This window comes from Hylobates moloch, unplaced genomic scaffold (genome assembly GCF_009828535.3).
Source record: "Hylobates moloch isolate HMO894 unplaced genomic scaffold, HMol_V3 SCAFFOLD_2, whole genome shotgun sequence".
Lineage (NCBI taxonomy): Eukaryota > Metazoa > Chordata > Mammalia > Primates > Hylobatidae > Hylobates > Hylobates moloch.
This window is the reverse complement of record NW_026652277.1, coordinates 15,533,397-15,553,247: the sequence shown is the minus strand read 5'-3', so window position 1 is coordinate 15,553,247 and position 19,851 is coordinate 15,533,397. Positions and strand designations below refer to the sequence as shown.

At 35.0% G+C, this 19,851-nt stretch overlaps 1 protein-coding gene across 5 annotated transcripts in view; it reads left to right on the top strand.

Moving 5' to 3' along the window:
• MINDY3 (MINDY lysine 48 deubiquitinase 3) overlaps nt 1-19,851 on the top strand; it is an 87,189-nt gene that overhangs the window by 10,622 nt on the left and 56,716 nt on the right. For 3 of the 5 annotated variants that reach the window (XM_032163139.2, XM_032163303.2, XM_058431985.1), the window contains exons 2-8: nt 2,209-2,288; nt 6,849-6,909; nt 8,527-8,700; nt 11,865-11,916; nt 12,833-12,947; nt 15,553-15,626; nt 16,467-16,546. In XM_032163139.2, coding sequence (XP_032019030.1) covers nt 2,209-2,288; nt 6,849-6,909; nt 8,527-8,700; nt 11,865-11,916; nt 12,833-12,947; nt 15,553-15,626; nt 16,467-16,546 — 636 coding nt within the window. The other 2 variants (XM_058431994.1, XM_032163381.2) reach the window with 2 other exon arrangements.

The following is a 19,851-nucleotide window of genomic DNA, read 5'->3' as shown; positions in this document are numbered from 1 at the left end:
AATTGAAACAGGGCATATATAGATGACTAGCTGGACTTTGGGAGGACAAGGATGATGGAGTACTGATTGGAGTTTTTGATGGAATCTTAAGGTTTTGTTTTAATATGTTAGATAAATGTTTATATGCTTCCTGGAAGAGACTGAAGATAAAGAGAGGAGATGGGATGGAATGGCACCCTCTCTGGCACCCTCTCCATTGCTCTCACCTGGTGTCTCAAACTAGAAACTTCGGAAACAGCTCTAATTTCTTTTGTACCAAGCCTTTGTCCCACTTAACACATAGTAAATAAATCTTATTTTTACCTCAGAAATATTATTTGAATATAGTTTCTCTTCTCCACAGTAATGTTGCTTTCATTACATCAGCATCATCTCTATAGGGATGTTGAAACAACTTCTTCCTGCTTCTCTTCCTTTAAAAAAGGAAAAAGAAAAAAAAAACCCAGTAAGATGATATTACTGTTTTACTGAAAGATCTCTGCTGGTTAAGTCCTGGTTCTTTGGCCCTTCGCAATGTTAACCACTTGTCATCTTTCCTGCCGCCCATTTGCTGGCACCTCCATCCCACCCCCTTACTACCCTTTAGCTGTGTTAAATTTTCTCTGATTTGTAAACATTGTGTCCTCTTGGAAAACCTTTTTGCTTTAATTAAGGTATTTTCTTTAGCTGAATTCCATTCATTCACCTTTGCCTCTCTGGCAAATTCCTGTTCAAGATGAGCCTGGAAGTTATCTGTTAGAATAGAGCATGGCTTTCTGTATCCACAATACTCTGCATTCTTCTCTTACAACATTAGTTTATTCCTTTATTTTAGTAATTATCTGTTTGTATGTCTCTCTTCACCTAGACTAGTGGCTCCTCCAGACCTGAGACTGTGTTATCCAGGCATATATCCCAGATGATTGGCATAATATCAGATGTTCGTTAACCTGAACTGGTTTGGCTGAATGTCTGAATAGTAACAATTAATGGAATTTATAGGTTGTTAGCATTTTGGAATTGGGATTGATTATTTTAATGAGAACACTGAGGCCCAAGCAGGTGAAATGATCTTCACAAGGTTATCTAGATGGTCACTGGGTTCTCCTAACTTCTGACCCAGGGCCCTCTGAAGAACTTCCGCTAGCTGCTGTCAGTCAGTGCTGGTTGGGTAATATTTAAATTAAGGTAGAGGCAATATAAACACATGTACTGTCTACAATACCATTTAATTTTTTTTTTTTTTTTTTTTTTTTTGAGACAGAGTCTTGCTCTGTCACCCAGGCTGGAGTGCGGTGGCGCAATCTCGGCTCACTGCCAGCTCCGCCTCCCAGGTTCACGCCATTCTCCTGCCTCAGCCTCTCCGAGTAGCTGGGACTACAGGCGCCCGCCACCACGCCCAGCTAATTTTTTGTATTTTTAGTAGAAACGGGGTTTCACCGTGGTCTCGATCTCCTGACCTCGTGATCCGCCCGCCTCGGCCTCCCAAAGTGCTGGGATTACAAGCGTGAGCCACCGCGCCCGGCCTTTTTTTTTTGAGATGAAGTCTTGCTCTGTGGCCCAGGCTGGAGTGCAGTGGCGCGATCTCGGCTCAGTGCAAGCTCCGCCTCCCAGGTTCACGCCATTCTCCTGCCTCGGCCTCCCGAGTAGCTAGGACTAAGGCGCCCGCCACAATGCCTGGCTAACTTTTTTTTGTATTTTGAGTAGAGACGGGGTTTTACCATGTTAGCCAGGATGGTCTCGATCTCCTGACCTCGTGATCCGCCCACCTACGGCCTCCCAAAGTGCTGGGATTACAGGCATGAGCCACCGCGCCCAGCCAATGCCATTTAATCATTAGCTTATAGAATGTGACAGAAAGATTGAAATGATAGAATGATACGGTATTTAAAGAGTTCTAAAAATTGTTTGAATTTAGTAGACTATCTAGTCCTCCTTAGATGAAAAGTCAGATTCAGTGTCATTTTACTAAAGTCCATACTCTATCCTCCTAGAGGAGTTCCTGGGTGCAAAATTGTGTGAGTATATGTACTCTTATGTGCATTTGAGAGTGGGGGCGGATAGGTTCTATAGATTTTTTTTCAAAAGGTTCCTTGATCCACACCTCATGACTTGAAGATATTTTGCTGTTGTGATAAGTGATCATTCTCAAAGCAAAGTACATGAAAGATTCTTTTAGCTGCTACTTGAATTATATTTTTAATCTTTCCTACTTGCTTTCATTTTTAGGGTTTGTGTTTAGTGAATCAGAGGGATCTGCATTAGAACAGTTTGAAGGTGGCCCCTGTGCTGTTATTGCACCTGTTCAGGTAACATAGACTCCTTTACCAACTCCTTAGAGGGACATGTTGAAATGTTTCATACTTGTCGTTTTCTAATGTCTGTACTCCATATAGTAGTTATGAGACATGATCAATTAACTCTTAACTTTTGCTCATGTAAATTACAGTAAATATCCAAAATAAAAATGAATTCAGAATATCGATGAGTTGTGCAATAGTAGCCTTTTGACTATCTTTATTTTCAAGGAAAAATAATAGGCATTCCCTGACTTTCAGAAAATTCGGAAGTTTCTTGACTTCTTTAACACAGAGATCCTATTAAGTAATAACATGTTATACACTAGATAGGTACAATCACTGTAATTGTACTATTTTCATTATTTCAGTCTGTAAAAGTTACTTTCCTAAAGCTGAAGATGATTGCATATTTTTATGGTCTATAACTTTTTCAAATTTGAAAAAAGTTGGCAGCTTATACTATTTTATGCTATAGCTTTGGCTTTTCTGAATAAAATTCGTAACAACCGATTTCAGACCATTTCAAAAACCAAAAAGGTTTTTTCTTTGCACAAAACATAGGATTTATCGGAATGTCTTTATTTGATTTGGAATCTCGGTGTGTTACATTGTTTGAATTTCAAAGGCTGATTCGCTATAAACTGTTAAATTGTTAAAACCAAGAATTGAATTCTCAGTTTACTGTAATATTGATGATGTCTGTGAATGACAATGTAACTTTAGAACTGTTATAAAATAACTGTTACAAAAATTACAGCTAATTTATTGTTTATGTTTTAACCATCGTGTTTTGAAAATATATATTTAATATGGCATTTATTATTCATTGGGTATTAAGAATGCATTCTGGCTGGGCGTGGTGGCTCACACCTGTAATCCTACCACTTTGGGAGGCCAAGGTGGGTAGCTCATGTGGTCAGGAGATGGAGGCCATCCCGGCTAACATGGTGAAACCCTGTCTCTACTAAAAATACAAAAAATTAGCCGGGCGTAGTGGTGGGCGCCAGGAGTCCCAGCTACTTGGGAGGCTGAGACAGGAGAATGGCGTGAACCCGGGAGGTGGATGTTGCAGTGAGCCGAGATTGCGCCACTGCACTCCAGCCTGGGCAACACAGCGAGACTCCATCTCAAAAAAAATGCGTTCCTAAACTGTTGGCTACAAAGTAAATTTGTTTCTCAGAACTTATGCTCTATATAGAGCATAATAATACTTACATTATTAAAAATATATTTCTGTAGAGAAAAAAATTATGGTTGATTCCAAAATACCTTTTATAGATCATTTTTTTTTAAGTTGACTTTTTTTTGCATTAGGAGAATTTTTTAAAAATGAGGAAAAATTTGAATGTCTTGAATCTTGCCTTGGAATTATGGAATGTGAAGAATGAAATTTAACTACAAATTAATAATTATAGCTGTTGTACTGAGTAACTGAAACAACTTTTGGTTGCCAGTAGGAATGTTACCTGAATTTGAAGATTCCTTGTTATGTCCATATGTAAATTAGATTATGTAAATACTGCCCCTCTTGGTCAGTAATAGCAAGGTTTTTGTTGCAAGTGCATGAATATAGTTAAATGGAGGGTATACCACAGGAGTTTCCTGTTTTATAAAATATAGTATATTTCAGTAGTGGTAGTTATTTTTGCAAGTGGAGTGCTATGCAATGATGGTTATATTCAAAATCTTGAACCTACTTTTCTATACCTTTGAGGTAGTCATTAAGAATCACGGCCGTGCATGGTGGCTCATGCCTGTAATCCCAGCACTTTGGGAGGCCGAGGTGGGCGGATCACAAGGTTAGGAGTTTGCGACCAGCCTGGCCAATGTGGTGAAACCCCGTCTCTACTAAAAATACAAAAATTATCCGGGTGTGGTGGCAGGCACTGTAATCCCAGCTACTCAGGAGGCTGATGCAGGATAATCACTTGAAACCGGAAGGCAGAGGTTGCAGTGAGCCGAGATCATGCCACTGCACTCCAGCCTGGGCGAAAGTGAAACTCTGTCTCAAAAAAAAAAAAAAAAAAAATCACATAGGCCAGGCACAATGGCTCACACCTGTAATCCCAGCACTTTGGGAGGCTGAGGGAGGAGGATTGCCTAAGGCCAGGAGTTCAAAACCAGGCTGGACAACATAGTGAGACCCCCTGCTCTAAAAAAAAAAAAATTTGAAAAAATTAGCTGGGCATGGTAGTGCACACCTTTAGTCCTAGCTGCTCGGGAGGCTAGAAGGGGAGGGTCTTCGAGCTCAGGAGTTCAGGGCTGCAGTGAGCTATCTATGATCATGCCACTGCCCTCCGACCTGGGCAATAGAGCGAGACCCCGTTTCTAAAAAGGAAAAAAAAAGTCACATAAACTTTGTAAAGAATTTTGTTTGTATTAATATTTCAGTGTAAAAGTCAAAACTAAGTTATTAAGGAGACCAGAAGTGAGCAAGTACATATATTAAAACTTTTTTAGAGTATAAAAATTAGAGCATGATACTGTGTAAGAAGAATAGGCAAAATAATGGAACCAAGTAGATAATACAATCATAGACCTCATTACCTGTAACAATTTACCATGAATTTATCACACCAGGAATAAAGAAGGAACTAAGATCAATGGTGAAATAAAATAAACTTTCATAAATCTAATCAATATGACTTGTTAGCACTTTGAGGGGAAGATAAGTTTAGGTCATTTTGTACCATATATCAAATGTATTCTTGGAATAATATTTAACCATAAGAAACTTAATGTATCATCAACACTCTAAGAAACACAATGACTTCCAAACTAAGGAATATTTGCAGTAAATATTAGCAATAAAGGGATATTGTCTTTCTTATATAAATAACTTGTAGAAGTTAATTAGAAAAACGCTAAGATTCAGGGGTGAAATGGGCATAGATGTGCAGTCGTAACAGGCGGAATGATGCTTTACAGCCAAATAATCAGGATGCTCACCCTCACTAGGAAGCCAGGAAAGTACAAATAAAACTGTAACTAGATTCTATTTCTTACTTTTTCTCATCTTTAAAAATAAAATTACAATTGCCAGCGCATGTAAGGTGGGACGATGCTGGCACACTCATATACTGCTATATAGTACAAATTTGTGGGTAGGAATTTTAAATTATAATTGGAACCATGACAATGCAGATTCTGATGCAATAGTTGTGTTTCTGTGAGTCTTTTCTAAAGAAATATTTAATATGGAAAAAGTTGTATTTAAGAAGGAACTTATATATTAAAGTAGCAAAAAAATTGCAAGCAACCTAATGCACAATAATGTAATTTAAATAAGTAAACTTTGATAAATAGCTCGATAGACAAGTAGTGATTAAGAATTATCTTATGAATTCTGTAGAAAAACAGAAAATACATTCATATACCCATTATGATTTTTCACTTGTAATAAAATTAAAACTAGGTATTAAAAAAGATGGGAAGGAAGCATGTCAAAATGCTAACAGTAGTTATATTGGCGGTGAAATAATGAATATCCCCATCTCACTTCTAAAATGTTGTGATGTAGTTATACTGTTCCACTTGATGGTTGTTGCCATTTTGGGGAAAATTAGAAGCACTTGATTACCATATTTGTAGACTTTATGCCTATGTAAATGGAATATTACTTAGTTTTTTGTTGTAATACCTTGAATTGTTTATTGGTGCCAGGTACTGTGCTAAGTGCATTACATAGATTTTCTCATATAATCCTCACTGCAACCTTCTAAAGTTTGTACAATTATTTTTAGTTAGTAATAGTGGAGCCAGGATTCAAACCTAAGCTTGCCTGATAAAAAGCCGTCTTCCTAATCTGTACACTAATACTTTCAAACACAGGTGAGGAAAAGTCATCATTGTAACCTGTTTTTCTTGGACCTGCCCTCTAGAGATTCAGATAGAATAGGTGGAGTCCAAGAAACTGCAGTTTAAACAAGTCAGGTGACTGGGATATAGCTGCCGTTGAACTACACTTTGAGAAGGAGGCACTTCACCGTGCAGCTTTTTATCAAATAACCAATGTAACATCGTTGACTCGCTTAAGGGGAAGTTTAGAAATCCATTTGTCTTTTCTTCTGAATCTCGTAGCTTTTTGAGTTAAACTTGAGCTCCTGATAGTAAATGACGACTCTAATAGTGTTATTCTTGTGTCACAGATGAAGACTAAGGGAACAGAACCACTTTTACATTGAGATTTCTTTTACCTGAAGGAATCTAAATGAAATGTAGACTTGTTCCTGTTCTACAGGGCTTTCACTTTGTGAATAGAGCAGTAAGTTTGTGTGCTTTTCAGTTATTCTCTTAGGTGAGTTAGTTCTTCTACTTGTCAGAAAACATGTATTGTGGAAGAAGAATAATTTTATTAATCTAGAATCAAGTTCAGAACAGTATACTCAGAATAAATAACTCTGCACATTTCCTCTCAAATGTGAGGGGAACCCATTTGACATCTTTACAGAACTAGTCAAAAGATTAGAAAGGGAGTGTGCACATTATTTTTTCCCACTTTAAAATTGAAGAATGCTATGATGTATGGTTATAATGCATTTCACTAATTATTGCTTTAATTGTGTAAAGGCATTTCTTTTGAAGAAGCTCCTGTTTTCCTCTGAGAAGTCTTCTTGGCGGGATTGTTCAGGTATGATAGCTGTCTTTTAAAACTTTCGATTCCTCCTCTGTTTTAAGAGATGATCTATGCAGCATTCATTGGCAATAGTTTAATTAAAATTATCTGAGAAAGTTAAGTATCAGTGGGAATTTTTTTTCCTGAGGTTTCCTTTTAAAATGTTTTAGAAAGCTCCGTGAACAGTGACTCCATATTTCCAAATTTGGTTTTCTAACCAGGGGTTATAAGACATGATGGTATAACTAAGGGAAAAACCTTTGGCCTCTTGCTGAAACATGGCGCATTTCCTAGAACTGTTAGGTGGCAGCATACAATAAAGAATAGTCTTTTTTTTTTTTTTTGGTCTTATTCAGCTGTGGGCAAGACCTCAGAATTATCATTATATTCCTGCATGTTTTAGTATAATGCCTTACACAATGCAAATACTGCAAATAATTTTGGATGAAATTGCAAATGAAGCTGTCATAGCTTCTGTAACATGAGCTTCTGTACCCAGAGAGATGTGTGGTGCCACCTTATAATAACAAGAATTTGCATTCCATGTGACAGTTTACAAAGATCTTTCCTTCACTTACACAATTTCCTATGAACCTCACAACTTCTGGAAGAAGGTAGGACATATTACAATCCCAGTTTTGTATCTAAGGATGTAACAGCTTACATTCCAAACCATGACTATAGAATCTACGAATGATTTTGAATTTAAGAGTTAAGAGATCACTTCCATAAGTTTTAAATTAAAGGTGAAATACAAAACAAATTTTAGTAGAGAAGGAACTAGTTGAGATACTGTTTTTGAAATGAACTTTTAATAAAATTTACACTATTTCTTACACAGAACTATATTCACTTTGATAAAACACTTGTAAAGCATTGTCGTAAGTGTCATAAATGCTGTGGTGATTATAAAGTGAACGGCATAGTTCCTGCAGTTAAAGAACTGTTAATCCATTAGGAGAGACAGAAACCTTGTATCATAAAATTTTTGAAAGTTTCAGAAAGTAATACTACTACTTGAGAGTAATACTGCTTGAAAAGAGAGTGTGGCTGAAGTTCACAGAGAGATGGCCTGAGCATTTGCACTATTTTCTATAAAATTCTAATGCTCAAATCTGTATTCTAACCACTGGCTTCTGCTGATGTAATGGATTGTGGTAACATATGTGCTGACAGTGTCTCATCTCATTATTCTTATCCCTTTGGGACGGGGGTGATCAAAGACAGACTAGTTCAGGTGTGAGGGAAAAAAATAGAGGTTTCAACAGGCCTTTACATTGTGCTCAGTTCTTCAGTAAAGGAAACCTCATGGCTTAAATGCTGCAGTTGCTAAAGGTTTAAGAAAGTGATGATCAGTGTCAGATTATGATCTTTCATAATGTGTAATTCTGCATTTTTCAGGATTCTTTTTCTACTTGATGGTTTTATTTGGATGGCTTTATTTAAAGTGGTGATATTTTAATCCACAAACACATTGTTTTTCTAAAACATAATTTAAAATCTATTTAGAGATTTTCCCCCATTTTTAAAATGCTTGATTTTCATCATTAACCCATTCTTACTATTGTTATTCATGACAGAATTTTTTTTTCCAGAGGAAACCATTATAACTTATGCTTTGGTTATTTTTAGAGGAAGAGCAGAAGGAACTCCTTTGTCATACCTTGTGTGATATTTTAGAAAGTGCTTGTTGTGACCACTCTGGATCATACTGCTTGGTTTCATGGTTAAGAGGAAAGACAACTGAGGAAACTGCTAGTATTTCTGGGAGTCCTGCAGAGTCTAGTTGCCAAGTGGAACATTCTTGTAAGATATATTTTTATTTCCTGAAGTTTTTTTCTTGTTCCTTTGTTTTAATGAATCTATTGAATATTTTGAAGAAAAAATTACTTTAAATTTTCATAGCATGTATTCTTTTCTAGCTTAAACTTAATTACTGAGCCTTAATATTTTTTATTTCCATTTCATTTATTTTAACTACTAGAAGATACTACATTTTTACCAAAAAAAAAAATGCATCTCTTAAAATAAACTTTTAAAAATGTTCTGGTTAACTTCTGCTTGATAATAATCTCTTTTGAGCTTTAGAACTCTTACTTAGAAATAATGATATGCGTCAGTTTCAGATGCCTTAATGTTTTGCTTTGGTATTGCCAAAACAGGTTTTTTTTGACATCAGAAGGTTTCATAAATTTATCTTTACTTGCTTCCCAGAGCAAAGATGGGGACATTTCTCTTCATTGCTAGCTGTTTCTTTTCCTTCTGAATTATTTGGATATTTTTATACATATAGATTATTTTAAGGCAATATTAATTACACCTTAAGTTTTTCATACCTTGATTGAAGTTAAATAATAGAATAATAGCTGTTTAAGTTAGATAATAGCTGTTGTCATTATTCATAAAAATTATATATTCTGTGGTTTTTAACTTTTGAAAATTCTTATGTAATTGACTGGAAAGCTGCCATTGTGAAATGGAGACAGCTAGTGGTACGGAAGCTAGTTAAGAGTTGCTTTTCTGATTTGCTTTTCAGGAATAATCTTGCTAGTTGATGGTTTTTGATAACTGGTAGTCCCAAGTGCTTATGTTAAATAAGTGACTTATTCTACCCACAGAGCATCACATTAACTATCATCTCTGTAGAAAGTTTTTATAAAGAGATTACATACCTGAAAGTACATTTCAATTGTATGGGATACACATTTTGCTTTCCATATAGTATTATCTATAAGGTGCTGTTGCCTCCCTGGACTAAAATGTCTCTGTGTTGTCAGTATCTTTTTTCTCCTAACTCTACAGTTAAAATGCCTTAAGCCTGGCAAATTCTAATAGTAGTACATTTGCAAGGAATAATTTTGAACATTTAAACAGCTGAATGATGCTTCCTTTTGAAGCCTTTGAAACATGGCCTTTCAAAAAGAACTTAACATATTTTAGAGTTTATAATGACATTTGAAGACAACAAGTGGAAAACAGTCGCAAGGATGGTAGTCCAAAGCGTCATTAAGATTGGTTTTAACATATTCTCCAAGTTTTACTGTATGGATGTTAGCACACTTAATAGTTTCATTTAGGATATTAAAATTTTGAAAGAGGAATTGTTGATCTTTTGAAAGGGTATTTTAAAGATTATGTGCTTAAAGCCAGTCTGTATATTGATGTGTGAGAATATAGTAAGATCTTTTTATATAACATTTTCCATTAGTATCTTAATAGTATACTGAGTGCATACTGTGAAATATGTTGTGCAGTTCTGTAGTGATAGGTCACATTGCTGTAGGTTAAAGGGCCTTATAATGCATTCCCTTTGGTACTTCAGTAACTAATTTAGATGGGCATATTATATTGAATTACCCTCCGGAAAACATTTTAGTAATTTTTCCAGTTTACTTTGTATCTCATTTTAAAAGTTGCCATGAAGTAAACCATATTTTAAATTTTTTTAATAATGTATACATTTGAAATACTTTATTAACTGAAAATTTGAGAATTTACCTTAGTGACAAATGAACTGTATTTATATTACAATTTTTATTCCATGTAACAATCTGTTTTACCTGTTCTTTCCTTTATTCCCAGCTATGTTCTTTTTCTTGTGTTTTATATTTTTTCACCATCCCTGCCTGCTAAGCTTTTTATTTTGCTTGCCTCTTTTCTCTAAATTATTATCTTTATGTCTACTCTTGCAGTATACCCAGTAAACTGTTTAGATAATCTAACATTGCAGAACAAGTAGTATAATTTGGAAAAGATTAGGTAGAATTTTCATTTTCTGAAAGTTTTAATGTAAAGTGTTTTCCCCTCTTGTTAATATTACTTTCTCTACAAACATTAATTTCATTGGCTTATGTGGTGTGTATAGTTTTGGCTTATTGGTAATGCACAGTCGTTTGCAGTAGTGAATACTCAGGTTCAATTTCAGTTTGTTTCCCACATAAACCAAGAAATAACTTAATCCATTTAGACTGCTAAAGATTTTAAAATGAAATATGAAACACTTACAGCTAGGCTTTGGAAAGCTAGCATAATGTGACATTTTAAATTGTAAATAAAAATTTAAAATTTTGACTTCATAATGAATCAATTTTCTTAACTCACCAGTGAGAATTTATATTTGATAGTAGTAAGATTTGCTTTATAAAATATATGTGAAGTTATTCATTGTGATAAATAACTCCCTGGAGCCAAGACTATCTGGGCTCAAGTCTCATCTCTGCTGTTTAATCCTATGTGCCCTTGAGCGGATTTTTCTGTGTGCCTCAGATTCCTCTTCTGTAAAATGGAGCTAAGAGGGTTTATATGAGGATTAAATGAGGTAAGACATGTAGGGCATTTAGAAAAGGGCCTGGCACTTAGTAAAGTGCTCAATAAACATTACCTCTGATTAAAATGGTTTCTTCGATTTCCTTTGATTGATAAACATAATCTAAATAAGTTACTGAAAACTTTTTAACAGTTATACAAATAAATGAGGAAACAAACTTAAAGCTGTCATTGAACCTGTGTAGTTTGAAAGTGTTATGCCTTTTTATACATGTTTGTTTAATAATTAAGCCTTAAACCTAAAGATTTTATATTATAAAAAGGAAAGTTAGCTCTGATGATATTACTTGGATTTATATAATCTGAAAGATTATTTAAAAGTGCAGGACACATTATGATATGTGAGGCACTGATTATCAGTAATTTTTCATACTTTATAAACTGCCCTAGCATAGCTGAATTGAAATGTTATTTAATCACCCTTCTACATTCTCAGTATTATATCCATTTTAGTTATATTCATGATAACAAAGATGTTGAAATATAAATTCATGTTATAATAAAGTTGAAAATAAACTGAGAATTTTAAGGGAGTAAGGAAATAGGGAAAGTTTTGATTGCTTGAAAGTATTTACAGCCTGCTGTGTGTATCTTGTGTCATTTATTTGCCATGTGTAGTGCTGAAAAGTGTCTTTTATGTATAGCTGCCTTGGCTGTCGAAGAGCTTGGCTTTGAGCGATTTCATGCATTAATTCAGTAAGTAACATTGGAACATTTAAAATACTTACTTTGTGGACACATTGCCACTTTAAGTCTTTTCATACTGTGGAAAGGTTCTTAGTTTTACATAGAAATGCGCTACTTAAACATAAATTTTAAATCCATTGCTTCAGGATTAATTTGCCTTTAAATTAAAATAGTTTGTAAATGTATAAACTATGCTGAGTCCTTAATTAACTATCCAAATACGCTTTTTAAAAACATTAAACAGCTTTTTCATCATTACAATGAAAAAAATCATTTTAGCTTAATGTGTCTGTGTCCTAAACAAATATAAAGATTTCTAGTAGGATAAATATTAGAATTATTTCTTACTTGCCAGTATCTGTTTTCTATACCTTTTATTAAGAATGCCGATATTTTTGTTTCGTTAGAGCATTTAAACTTGTTATTACAAAGTAAAAGGTAAAGATGGCTGTTGATAGAATTATGGGTGGCATTTGGTTTAAAATGTAACATTAATTTCTTTTAAAAGAAGCCGCAAATGTGTAAGTTATCTTTGGCATTCACATATTTGTTAAGTGACTTCTAGGATTTAAAAAGTGAAGTTTTCTTTGTGTTTACCCCCTCTTACAAGAAGGCCACTCTATTCTTTAAATAACTGTATATTATTGAAGAATTTACTGATGCCAGACAGTTCACCTAAGAGATGAAGAGGTTCCCCGCCAAGTAGGTGTTCTTTCTTAATGATACATATCATATATAGTGATAGTTGTCAGAAATAGCTTTTGGTTTTAGTGGCTAAATTTGTATTCGAAAAATTTAGAAACGTCCCAAAAGTTTCTTGTTTGTATGTATATGTTTTAATGTATAAGAAAATTTAAAAATTTTCCCTTTTATGAATGTAGTTATCTCATCATGATACCAATGCTTAATTCTTTTTTTCCCCCAGAAAAAGATCGTTCAGAAGTTTACCAGAATTAAAAGATGCTGTCTTGGACCAGTATTCAATGTGGGGAAATAAGTTTGGAGTATTGCTTTTTCTGTATTCTGTATTACTGACAAAGGTGTGTTCAAGAAGATGATTTTTCTGCCTTTGATTAATGTTGTTTAGTGCTGTTTTTCCTGCTGTGATGAGTAATTTTATTCCTGATGATGTTTTTAAACTCTTAGAATAAAAATATTTTACCCTGAAAATAAGTTAATTTCTGTTTCCTCAGCACTCACTCGTTGCTTAAGCAGTTTCACCTCTGCTCTTTTGAACTACAGAGATTATCAGTAATGTTCTAGTTGTGAAATGCTGTCAGTTCTTCCAAATTGTGTTTCCTTTGATCCTTCCGTGTAGCATTTGACCCCTTAACCCCTTCTGGAAGCTGTTTTTGACCTTGATTCCATTTCTTGATTTTTTTTTTTTTTTTTTTTTTGAAAAATCACTGTGTGAGTTTTCTTTCTGTAATGTCTCACCATTCTTATTTTGTTTTGTTTTCTTTGATAGCTTCGTTTCCTTCTTTACCTGTTACCTCCTGCTCTTTTCTCTCCTCCTCTAAATTTTTATGGTCCAGAAATTTTCTTCCCTGGATCCAGTATGCCTTTTATGGATATTTCATTTGCTCAGGTTACCTTTATATAGCTATTTAATAGTTCCAATATGTCCCCTTCTAGTCCTACTCTTTTTCCCCAAATACCAGTCTCATAGCTCTAGTAACGTGTTAGCCTCAGTTGACTATGCTATTATATCTATCATGTCTGAAATTAAACTTCTTTTATTTGACAAATGTTTTTTGAGCATTGATTGACTCTGTGCTAGGGACTATGTCTGTATTAATAATATGGGATGCATTTTTAATGGTATCTATTTAGCATTGTAAAAAAAAATTGGCACATTAATAATTCCATTATGGCAGTGTGTTTTGGCGTTTGGTCTTCTGTCTGAACCTATTAGATGGAATCAAGGGCATACTGTTTCTAGTAGGGACCATCTGACAGAGATAGGACCTCGATGCAAGAGGGCAAGTTTTCTATATGGAAAAGCTGGAGGAAATTTTTTCCAGCAGTGGGCACTGCAAGTATAAAAGTGTAAAGGATTGAGGGTATAATGCAGGTTTGGGGAGATCTAAGTAGTTGAGCCTTACTGTAGCATAAGACACCAGAGAGGCAATTGTGGAAGATGAGACTGGGCACGTATGTAAGAAAAGACTTAGAATATGAAGGCCTTTCTATGTACACTGTACAAAGAGTAGGTTTCATCTGCTCGGAATTGGAACACAGTAAAAAGTTTGAACAAGGGAGTGACAAGATCTTTTTGTTGATAAAAGATCTTAAATTGGGATAGGAGTTGTGATGGATGGAGTTGGTGTTTGTAATATAAGACTGGAGTCAGGAAAACTAGAAAATTGGGTACTGAAATAAGAGAAGCCTAAAGTAGGACAGGTCATGGAATGGAAAAGAAAGGGAGTATATTTAGAAATGTAAATAAATACCTATTTGGATTATTAAATATAAATAAATAAGAGAACCCAAAGTGCTTAGTTGTGTAGATGTTGGGAGTAGCAGTGATGGTGGTATCTAAGATGACTGGTTTCTTATAAGCTCTTCTTGACTGTTCAGTAATTCTCCAACTTTCTTATGCTCAAAACGTTTGATACCTCCTCTGTTTCTTCTTCTTTACAGCCAATAAATTATCATGCAAGTTGTCCTTCCTTGACCTGGTCTTTAAAATGATATCCCCTTCCTCAGTAGTGATAGTGTCACTTGCTGATAGTATTCATCTTGACTTTATCATAGCCTGATTTGTATTGTTTACGAGGATGGCACATGCAAGAGCTCATGCTTCTTTGTTTCCCCCTGTGGGATTTAGTCATTCATTAAAAATCTCGGTTGTTAATTAATCATCTATTTAATTCTCAGACATGACCTCTAATATGATAGAAACAATGGCTAAAGTTAAGTGAATAGAACAATGAATGGCAGTTTATCTTTGTCCTTCTGGAATTGATGAGGTTACAATAAGTAGGTCTTCTTGTACTTATCCAGTGTCTAGAACTTTTGGGAGTTGAGTGCCCTTCTGAAGGTTTAAAAAGTATCAAGAAATTGGTTTTTAAGAAAAGAAGGCCCTTCCTGCCCTCCTAATTTGCATTTTGTCAGTATGCATTTGAATGGCCCATATTTGTGAGAAAATACAATCAGAAGTAGACCTTCCATTTTATGTACCAGTTAAATAATTAAAATGCAAATTATTTAATGTTATATCTCTATCAATATTCATGTGTGTGTGTATTTACTGCAATAAGTTTTTATATGATCTAAAAAAAATCAGTTGCCTTAACAGGCTCATATTCATTTAACTTTTAAATAATTCATTTAACTATTAAATAATTTCTCCTTTCTCCTATTAAAAGTTAATTATCTCTCCTTGCCCTTTTAACCAACAGTACATATTTCACCCATGAGTGTTCTTTATATAGAGCCCATGAAAGAAAATAAAAGATACTTGAGGAACTATTTTTTACAGTTATCTCAAATGCACCCCCATTTCAAATCTGAGTTACTCGTGGTAGAAAAGTTACTTAAATAATTGTATTAGTTTATAGTGTAAACTAGTCAGTTTTTTAAAAAATCATAATTTTCATTTTAGTTTTTTAAAATAAGTCAATGAATTCCTTGTTTCTTTAGGGCATTGAAAACATAAAAAATGAAATTGAAGATGCAAGTGAACCCTTGATAGATCCTGTATATGGACATGGCAGGTAATTAACTAAAATCTCTTATCTCCTCATGTGAACTCCAGTTTTTAGAAACTTGACTTCAGATAAAACATGACTGAGTCAGGTAATTTTGTTTGTCAGTAGTGTTGATGGTACAACATGTATGGATTTGAGCACTTCTTTGTTTTATGCATTGTTTGCTTGATGTATGAAATGTTAATTTCATTTTATATATGTATTTATTGGGGCAAATATTTTGTTTTAAGATAACAGTGGGGAGGTATTTTAACAAATCCATTTATGATTTTTTTAAATGATAAAATTTATTCATTTTGACTTAGAAATAAGTATATCTTTGTAAATGCTTCTATGCTTGGGAGAAAAAAAATTCCCCATTTTCCTCTCGGACCACCCTCCTTCTCAAGCTTTTTATGGCAGTTTTTACCAAAACTCAATGAAACAGTGATAGTTAACGTACTCTAATACGTGAGTCCTTCTTTTTAGACCTTTCTGCCTCAAAGATGAAAATTCATGTATCTTTCATCAAAGACAAAATGTTAATAATTATATATTCATTTTTAAAGATTGTAAATATTAAGTAAATTATTAGTCTGTCATTTTTTATCCATTTAAATATATATTAGATAAAGTTGTTAAATGTATGTGAATATGTAGAACAATAAATACCACTGTGCTGATATATGTGGTGATACATTTAGCAAGGCCGAATATATAAAATGGAAAATGTAAGAAGGTTTTCCCTAACTTTGTAAATTCTTACATAATTTAATGTGAAAAGTCGTTACTTTATACCTTGCTGTAGGAATTATTTGATTTGGCAACTATATTCATATTTAATTGCTTTTTAATATTTATTAATAGCCAAAGTTTAATTAATCTTCTGCTGACGGGACATGCTGTTTCTAATGTATGGGACGGTGATAGAGAGTGCTCAGGAATGAGTAAGTATATTCTTTGTTATGTTGCTCTCTTTGATGAATAATATTTCATTGGAATACAGCTGATTATTATTTGTCTATTTAATGGCTCTACATTACCTAGAGGTTAAGTGTTTTCTAATAGAAGAATCCTTTACAGTTTTCAAGGCACCATAATGTTAAGACCATTAATCTTGGAGCCAGGTGATCTTGGGTTCAAATCCCAAATGTATGACTTCAGTCAAGTTACTTCTCAAGCCTTTCATTTTCTGTGGTATAAAACTGGGATTTACGACTCTTAATATGTATAAACACAGTGCGTATTTATTCAGAGATAGTACTGCATTCTTTGCTTAAAATGGAGCATTACAAAGCCTGGTGATGTGAAATACTTACTTTGGGTTTTTGCCTATAATACTTTTAATGTGTGTACTTTAAAACACTGAGCAAATTTAATACTGACTGAGACTTTTAAATTACGAACTCTTCCACTACCACTTCATTTCTCGTCTCTATTATTTCTTTCCTGTGGCTTCATATGTTGTTAAGCACATTGAAATGGATCCCATTTTGGCCAGTCCATTCTGTTAAGGAGAGCTGATACATAACTGAATAAAATTCCCTTCACTTTATTACTGGGTCAGTCTGAATTCATTTATTTATTCATTTAACTGACATTAAGTAACCACAGTGTGCCTCTCTGAAGTATGTAGTATAGGACACGAAGCTCCAGAGTTCCCAGAGCTCACAGTCAAACAGAGCAAATATAATTGAGAAAATAATAGTTACCACTTTTTGCTCCCATTGAAGTGCTTCATGATCTTCCCTTTGAATTTTTCTCAAATTCAGAAATGTGTAGTTAATTAACAGAAACATGAAAGGGTATAATATTAAGGAAAAAATCAGTAAAATTAAAACTTCAGAATTAAAAAGCACCACAGTACAACCCGTTTTACTGTTTAAAAAATTTAAGAACTAAGTTCGCTTTTTATTTAATTCATATGCAAAATTATTTACTTCGTGGCAAGGTTAAAATGAGAACCAAGTTTTGCTGATTTCTAGTAAAGGGTCAGAGTTTAAACAGTGAAATTCGTGAACAAAACACTACAAATTATCTTGCTCGGCTCTCTTTAATTGAGCTCATCCTATTCTTCAGCCCTTAATCTGATTCATAGCTGAAAGCATTTAATCCTGTCAATGAAAAAAAATCTCATTTCAGTGTCTTTTGGGTAATATACAGGGTTTTTTGGTCTCTCTGTTTCTCTTTCACCTGTGATGGCTTCTGCACACTCCCCTCTTTCTTCTTCTTCCAGTTGTTTCTGGACCCTCAGGTATCTTATCTCATATGATTAGGGAAGCAATAGGTTCTTGCTGAACTTGGGTTGAGGTGCCTCATCCCACTTGGCCCTCTGTCCTTGATACTTCTTACTGTGTGCTCTGGCCTGACCCTTCCCACACCGTCTTCAGCGCATCACTCTCTCTCGCACTTGGTACTCATCAGTGTGGTTCATCTTTCTACGCGTTCTCCGGATTCTCAATAGCTTATCCTAGTCCCCAAACCAGAATACTCCTCTGCCTCCCTAGGCTTTTCCTCACCCAACCTCTCATAGACTGAGATGAGATAACTTTCATTGGCAGGACTAACAGAATGAGATTTCAAGAATAGGAGGCTCTTATGTCCAGGCACAGTGGCTCATGCCTGTAGTCCCAGCACTTTGGGAGGCCGAGGTGGATGGATCACCTGAGGTGAGGAGTTCGAGACCAGCCTGGCCAACACAGTAAAACCCCGTCTCTACTAGAAATACAAAAATTAGCCAGACGTGGTGATGCATGCCTGTAGTCCCAGCTACTCAGGAAGCTGAGGCAGGAGAATTGCTTGAACCCGGGAGGCGGAGGTTGCAGTGAGCTGAGATCGCGCCACTGCACTCCAGCCTGGGCAACAGAGCGAGACTCCATCTCAAAAAAAAAAAAAAAAAAAAAAGAATAGGAGGCTCCTTAGGCAGCTCTTGCCATGAAGTCGTTACTTCCTTTACAGAATATATTAGTCAGTTAATCAGTTTCGGTTCTTGAGATGTACACATACGTTGTTTTTGTTTCTTGAAATCGTGCTTTTCAAGGCTGTCATCTTGCTGTGGACCTTTTTTCTGTATAGTTTAAAAGCCAAAACTAAGCAATAACTTTGAAATAGCTAACATGGAAAAGAAAATAGGGTATATTTCTTGCATTTTGGAATGTTTATTTGAAGCGAACTTTCTGTCGTCAAACTTAAAAATGAGAAAAATACCCCATTTATGTTTCACTGAACCTTCTTGGTTTTTCCTGGATAACACATAGTACACATTTTCCCTCCACTGCCAGGCTGATTATTGCTAGAAAAGAAAGCTCGTTACAAGTTTTATTGGTTGGGCGTACTCCAAATTAATCCTACTTAAACTCATTTAAACTCTTACTGCTGACTGCACATTGTAACCCTTTTTTCTACTCCTCATAACTCCTTTATCTACCACTGCTTAAGGCAGTGAATTGAAATCCCTTCTCCTCTTTATGAGTCTCTAACTTTACCTCTGCCCACTCACTCTCAGCTGACTTTAGAATCTCAAGTTGTCTTTTTTCAGCATATCCTTTTTTCCTGTTTTAGAAGAACTGTGTATCTTTCCAGAGTTACTGTTGATTCCATTTATGGTCTCTTCTATTAAATGTGACTCTCTTCCTTGGTCTACACAAAATTTAGGTGGCTTCTACTGCCTAAAACAAAAACCATGGTGTGTAACGACCAGGCAACAAAACTCTTTCTCTCCATCCTTTCACCAGCAGAATTTCCTTGCCTGCATTGCTAAAATATTTACTCTGTATGATCTGAAATCTGTGTCATTTGTTCTTCTAAAGCAAAGACCTCACTACCTGCGAAAATCATAGCCTTTTCCTACCCCTCATTCTCCCTGAAGGCGGCACACTGCATGGCTCATTTACTAACTCTGTACCACAGACAGAAATCTTTGGATTAAAATCTCAATCTCAGCTTCTTCTCTATAAATGGGGCAGATATCTGCCTCTCAGGTGTACTGTGGAATTTAAAGAAGATGAACTCCCATGCCATCTCACATAGGTATTACAGCACTCAAGACTAACATGCAGTGTAAGAGGCAGTGTATCATTAAGTATGTTAGCTGTGTGGAATTAGACTACTGTGGTTGGAATCTCAGTTGCACCATTTATTAAACTGTGTGGAATTAAACAAGATGCTTCACTCAGTGCCTCTTTCTCATCCTCCAATGGGAATGATTATCACAGGATAGTTAGAATGAGGTGAGAAAATGGCAAAAAAAGAG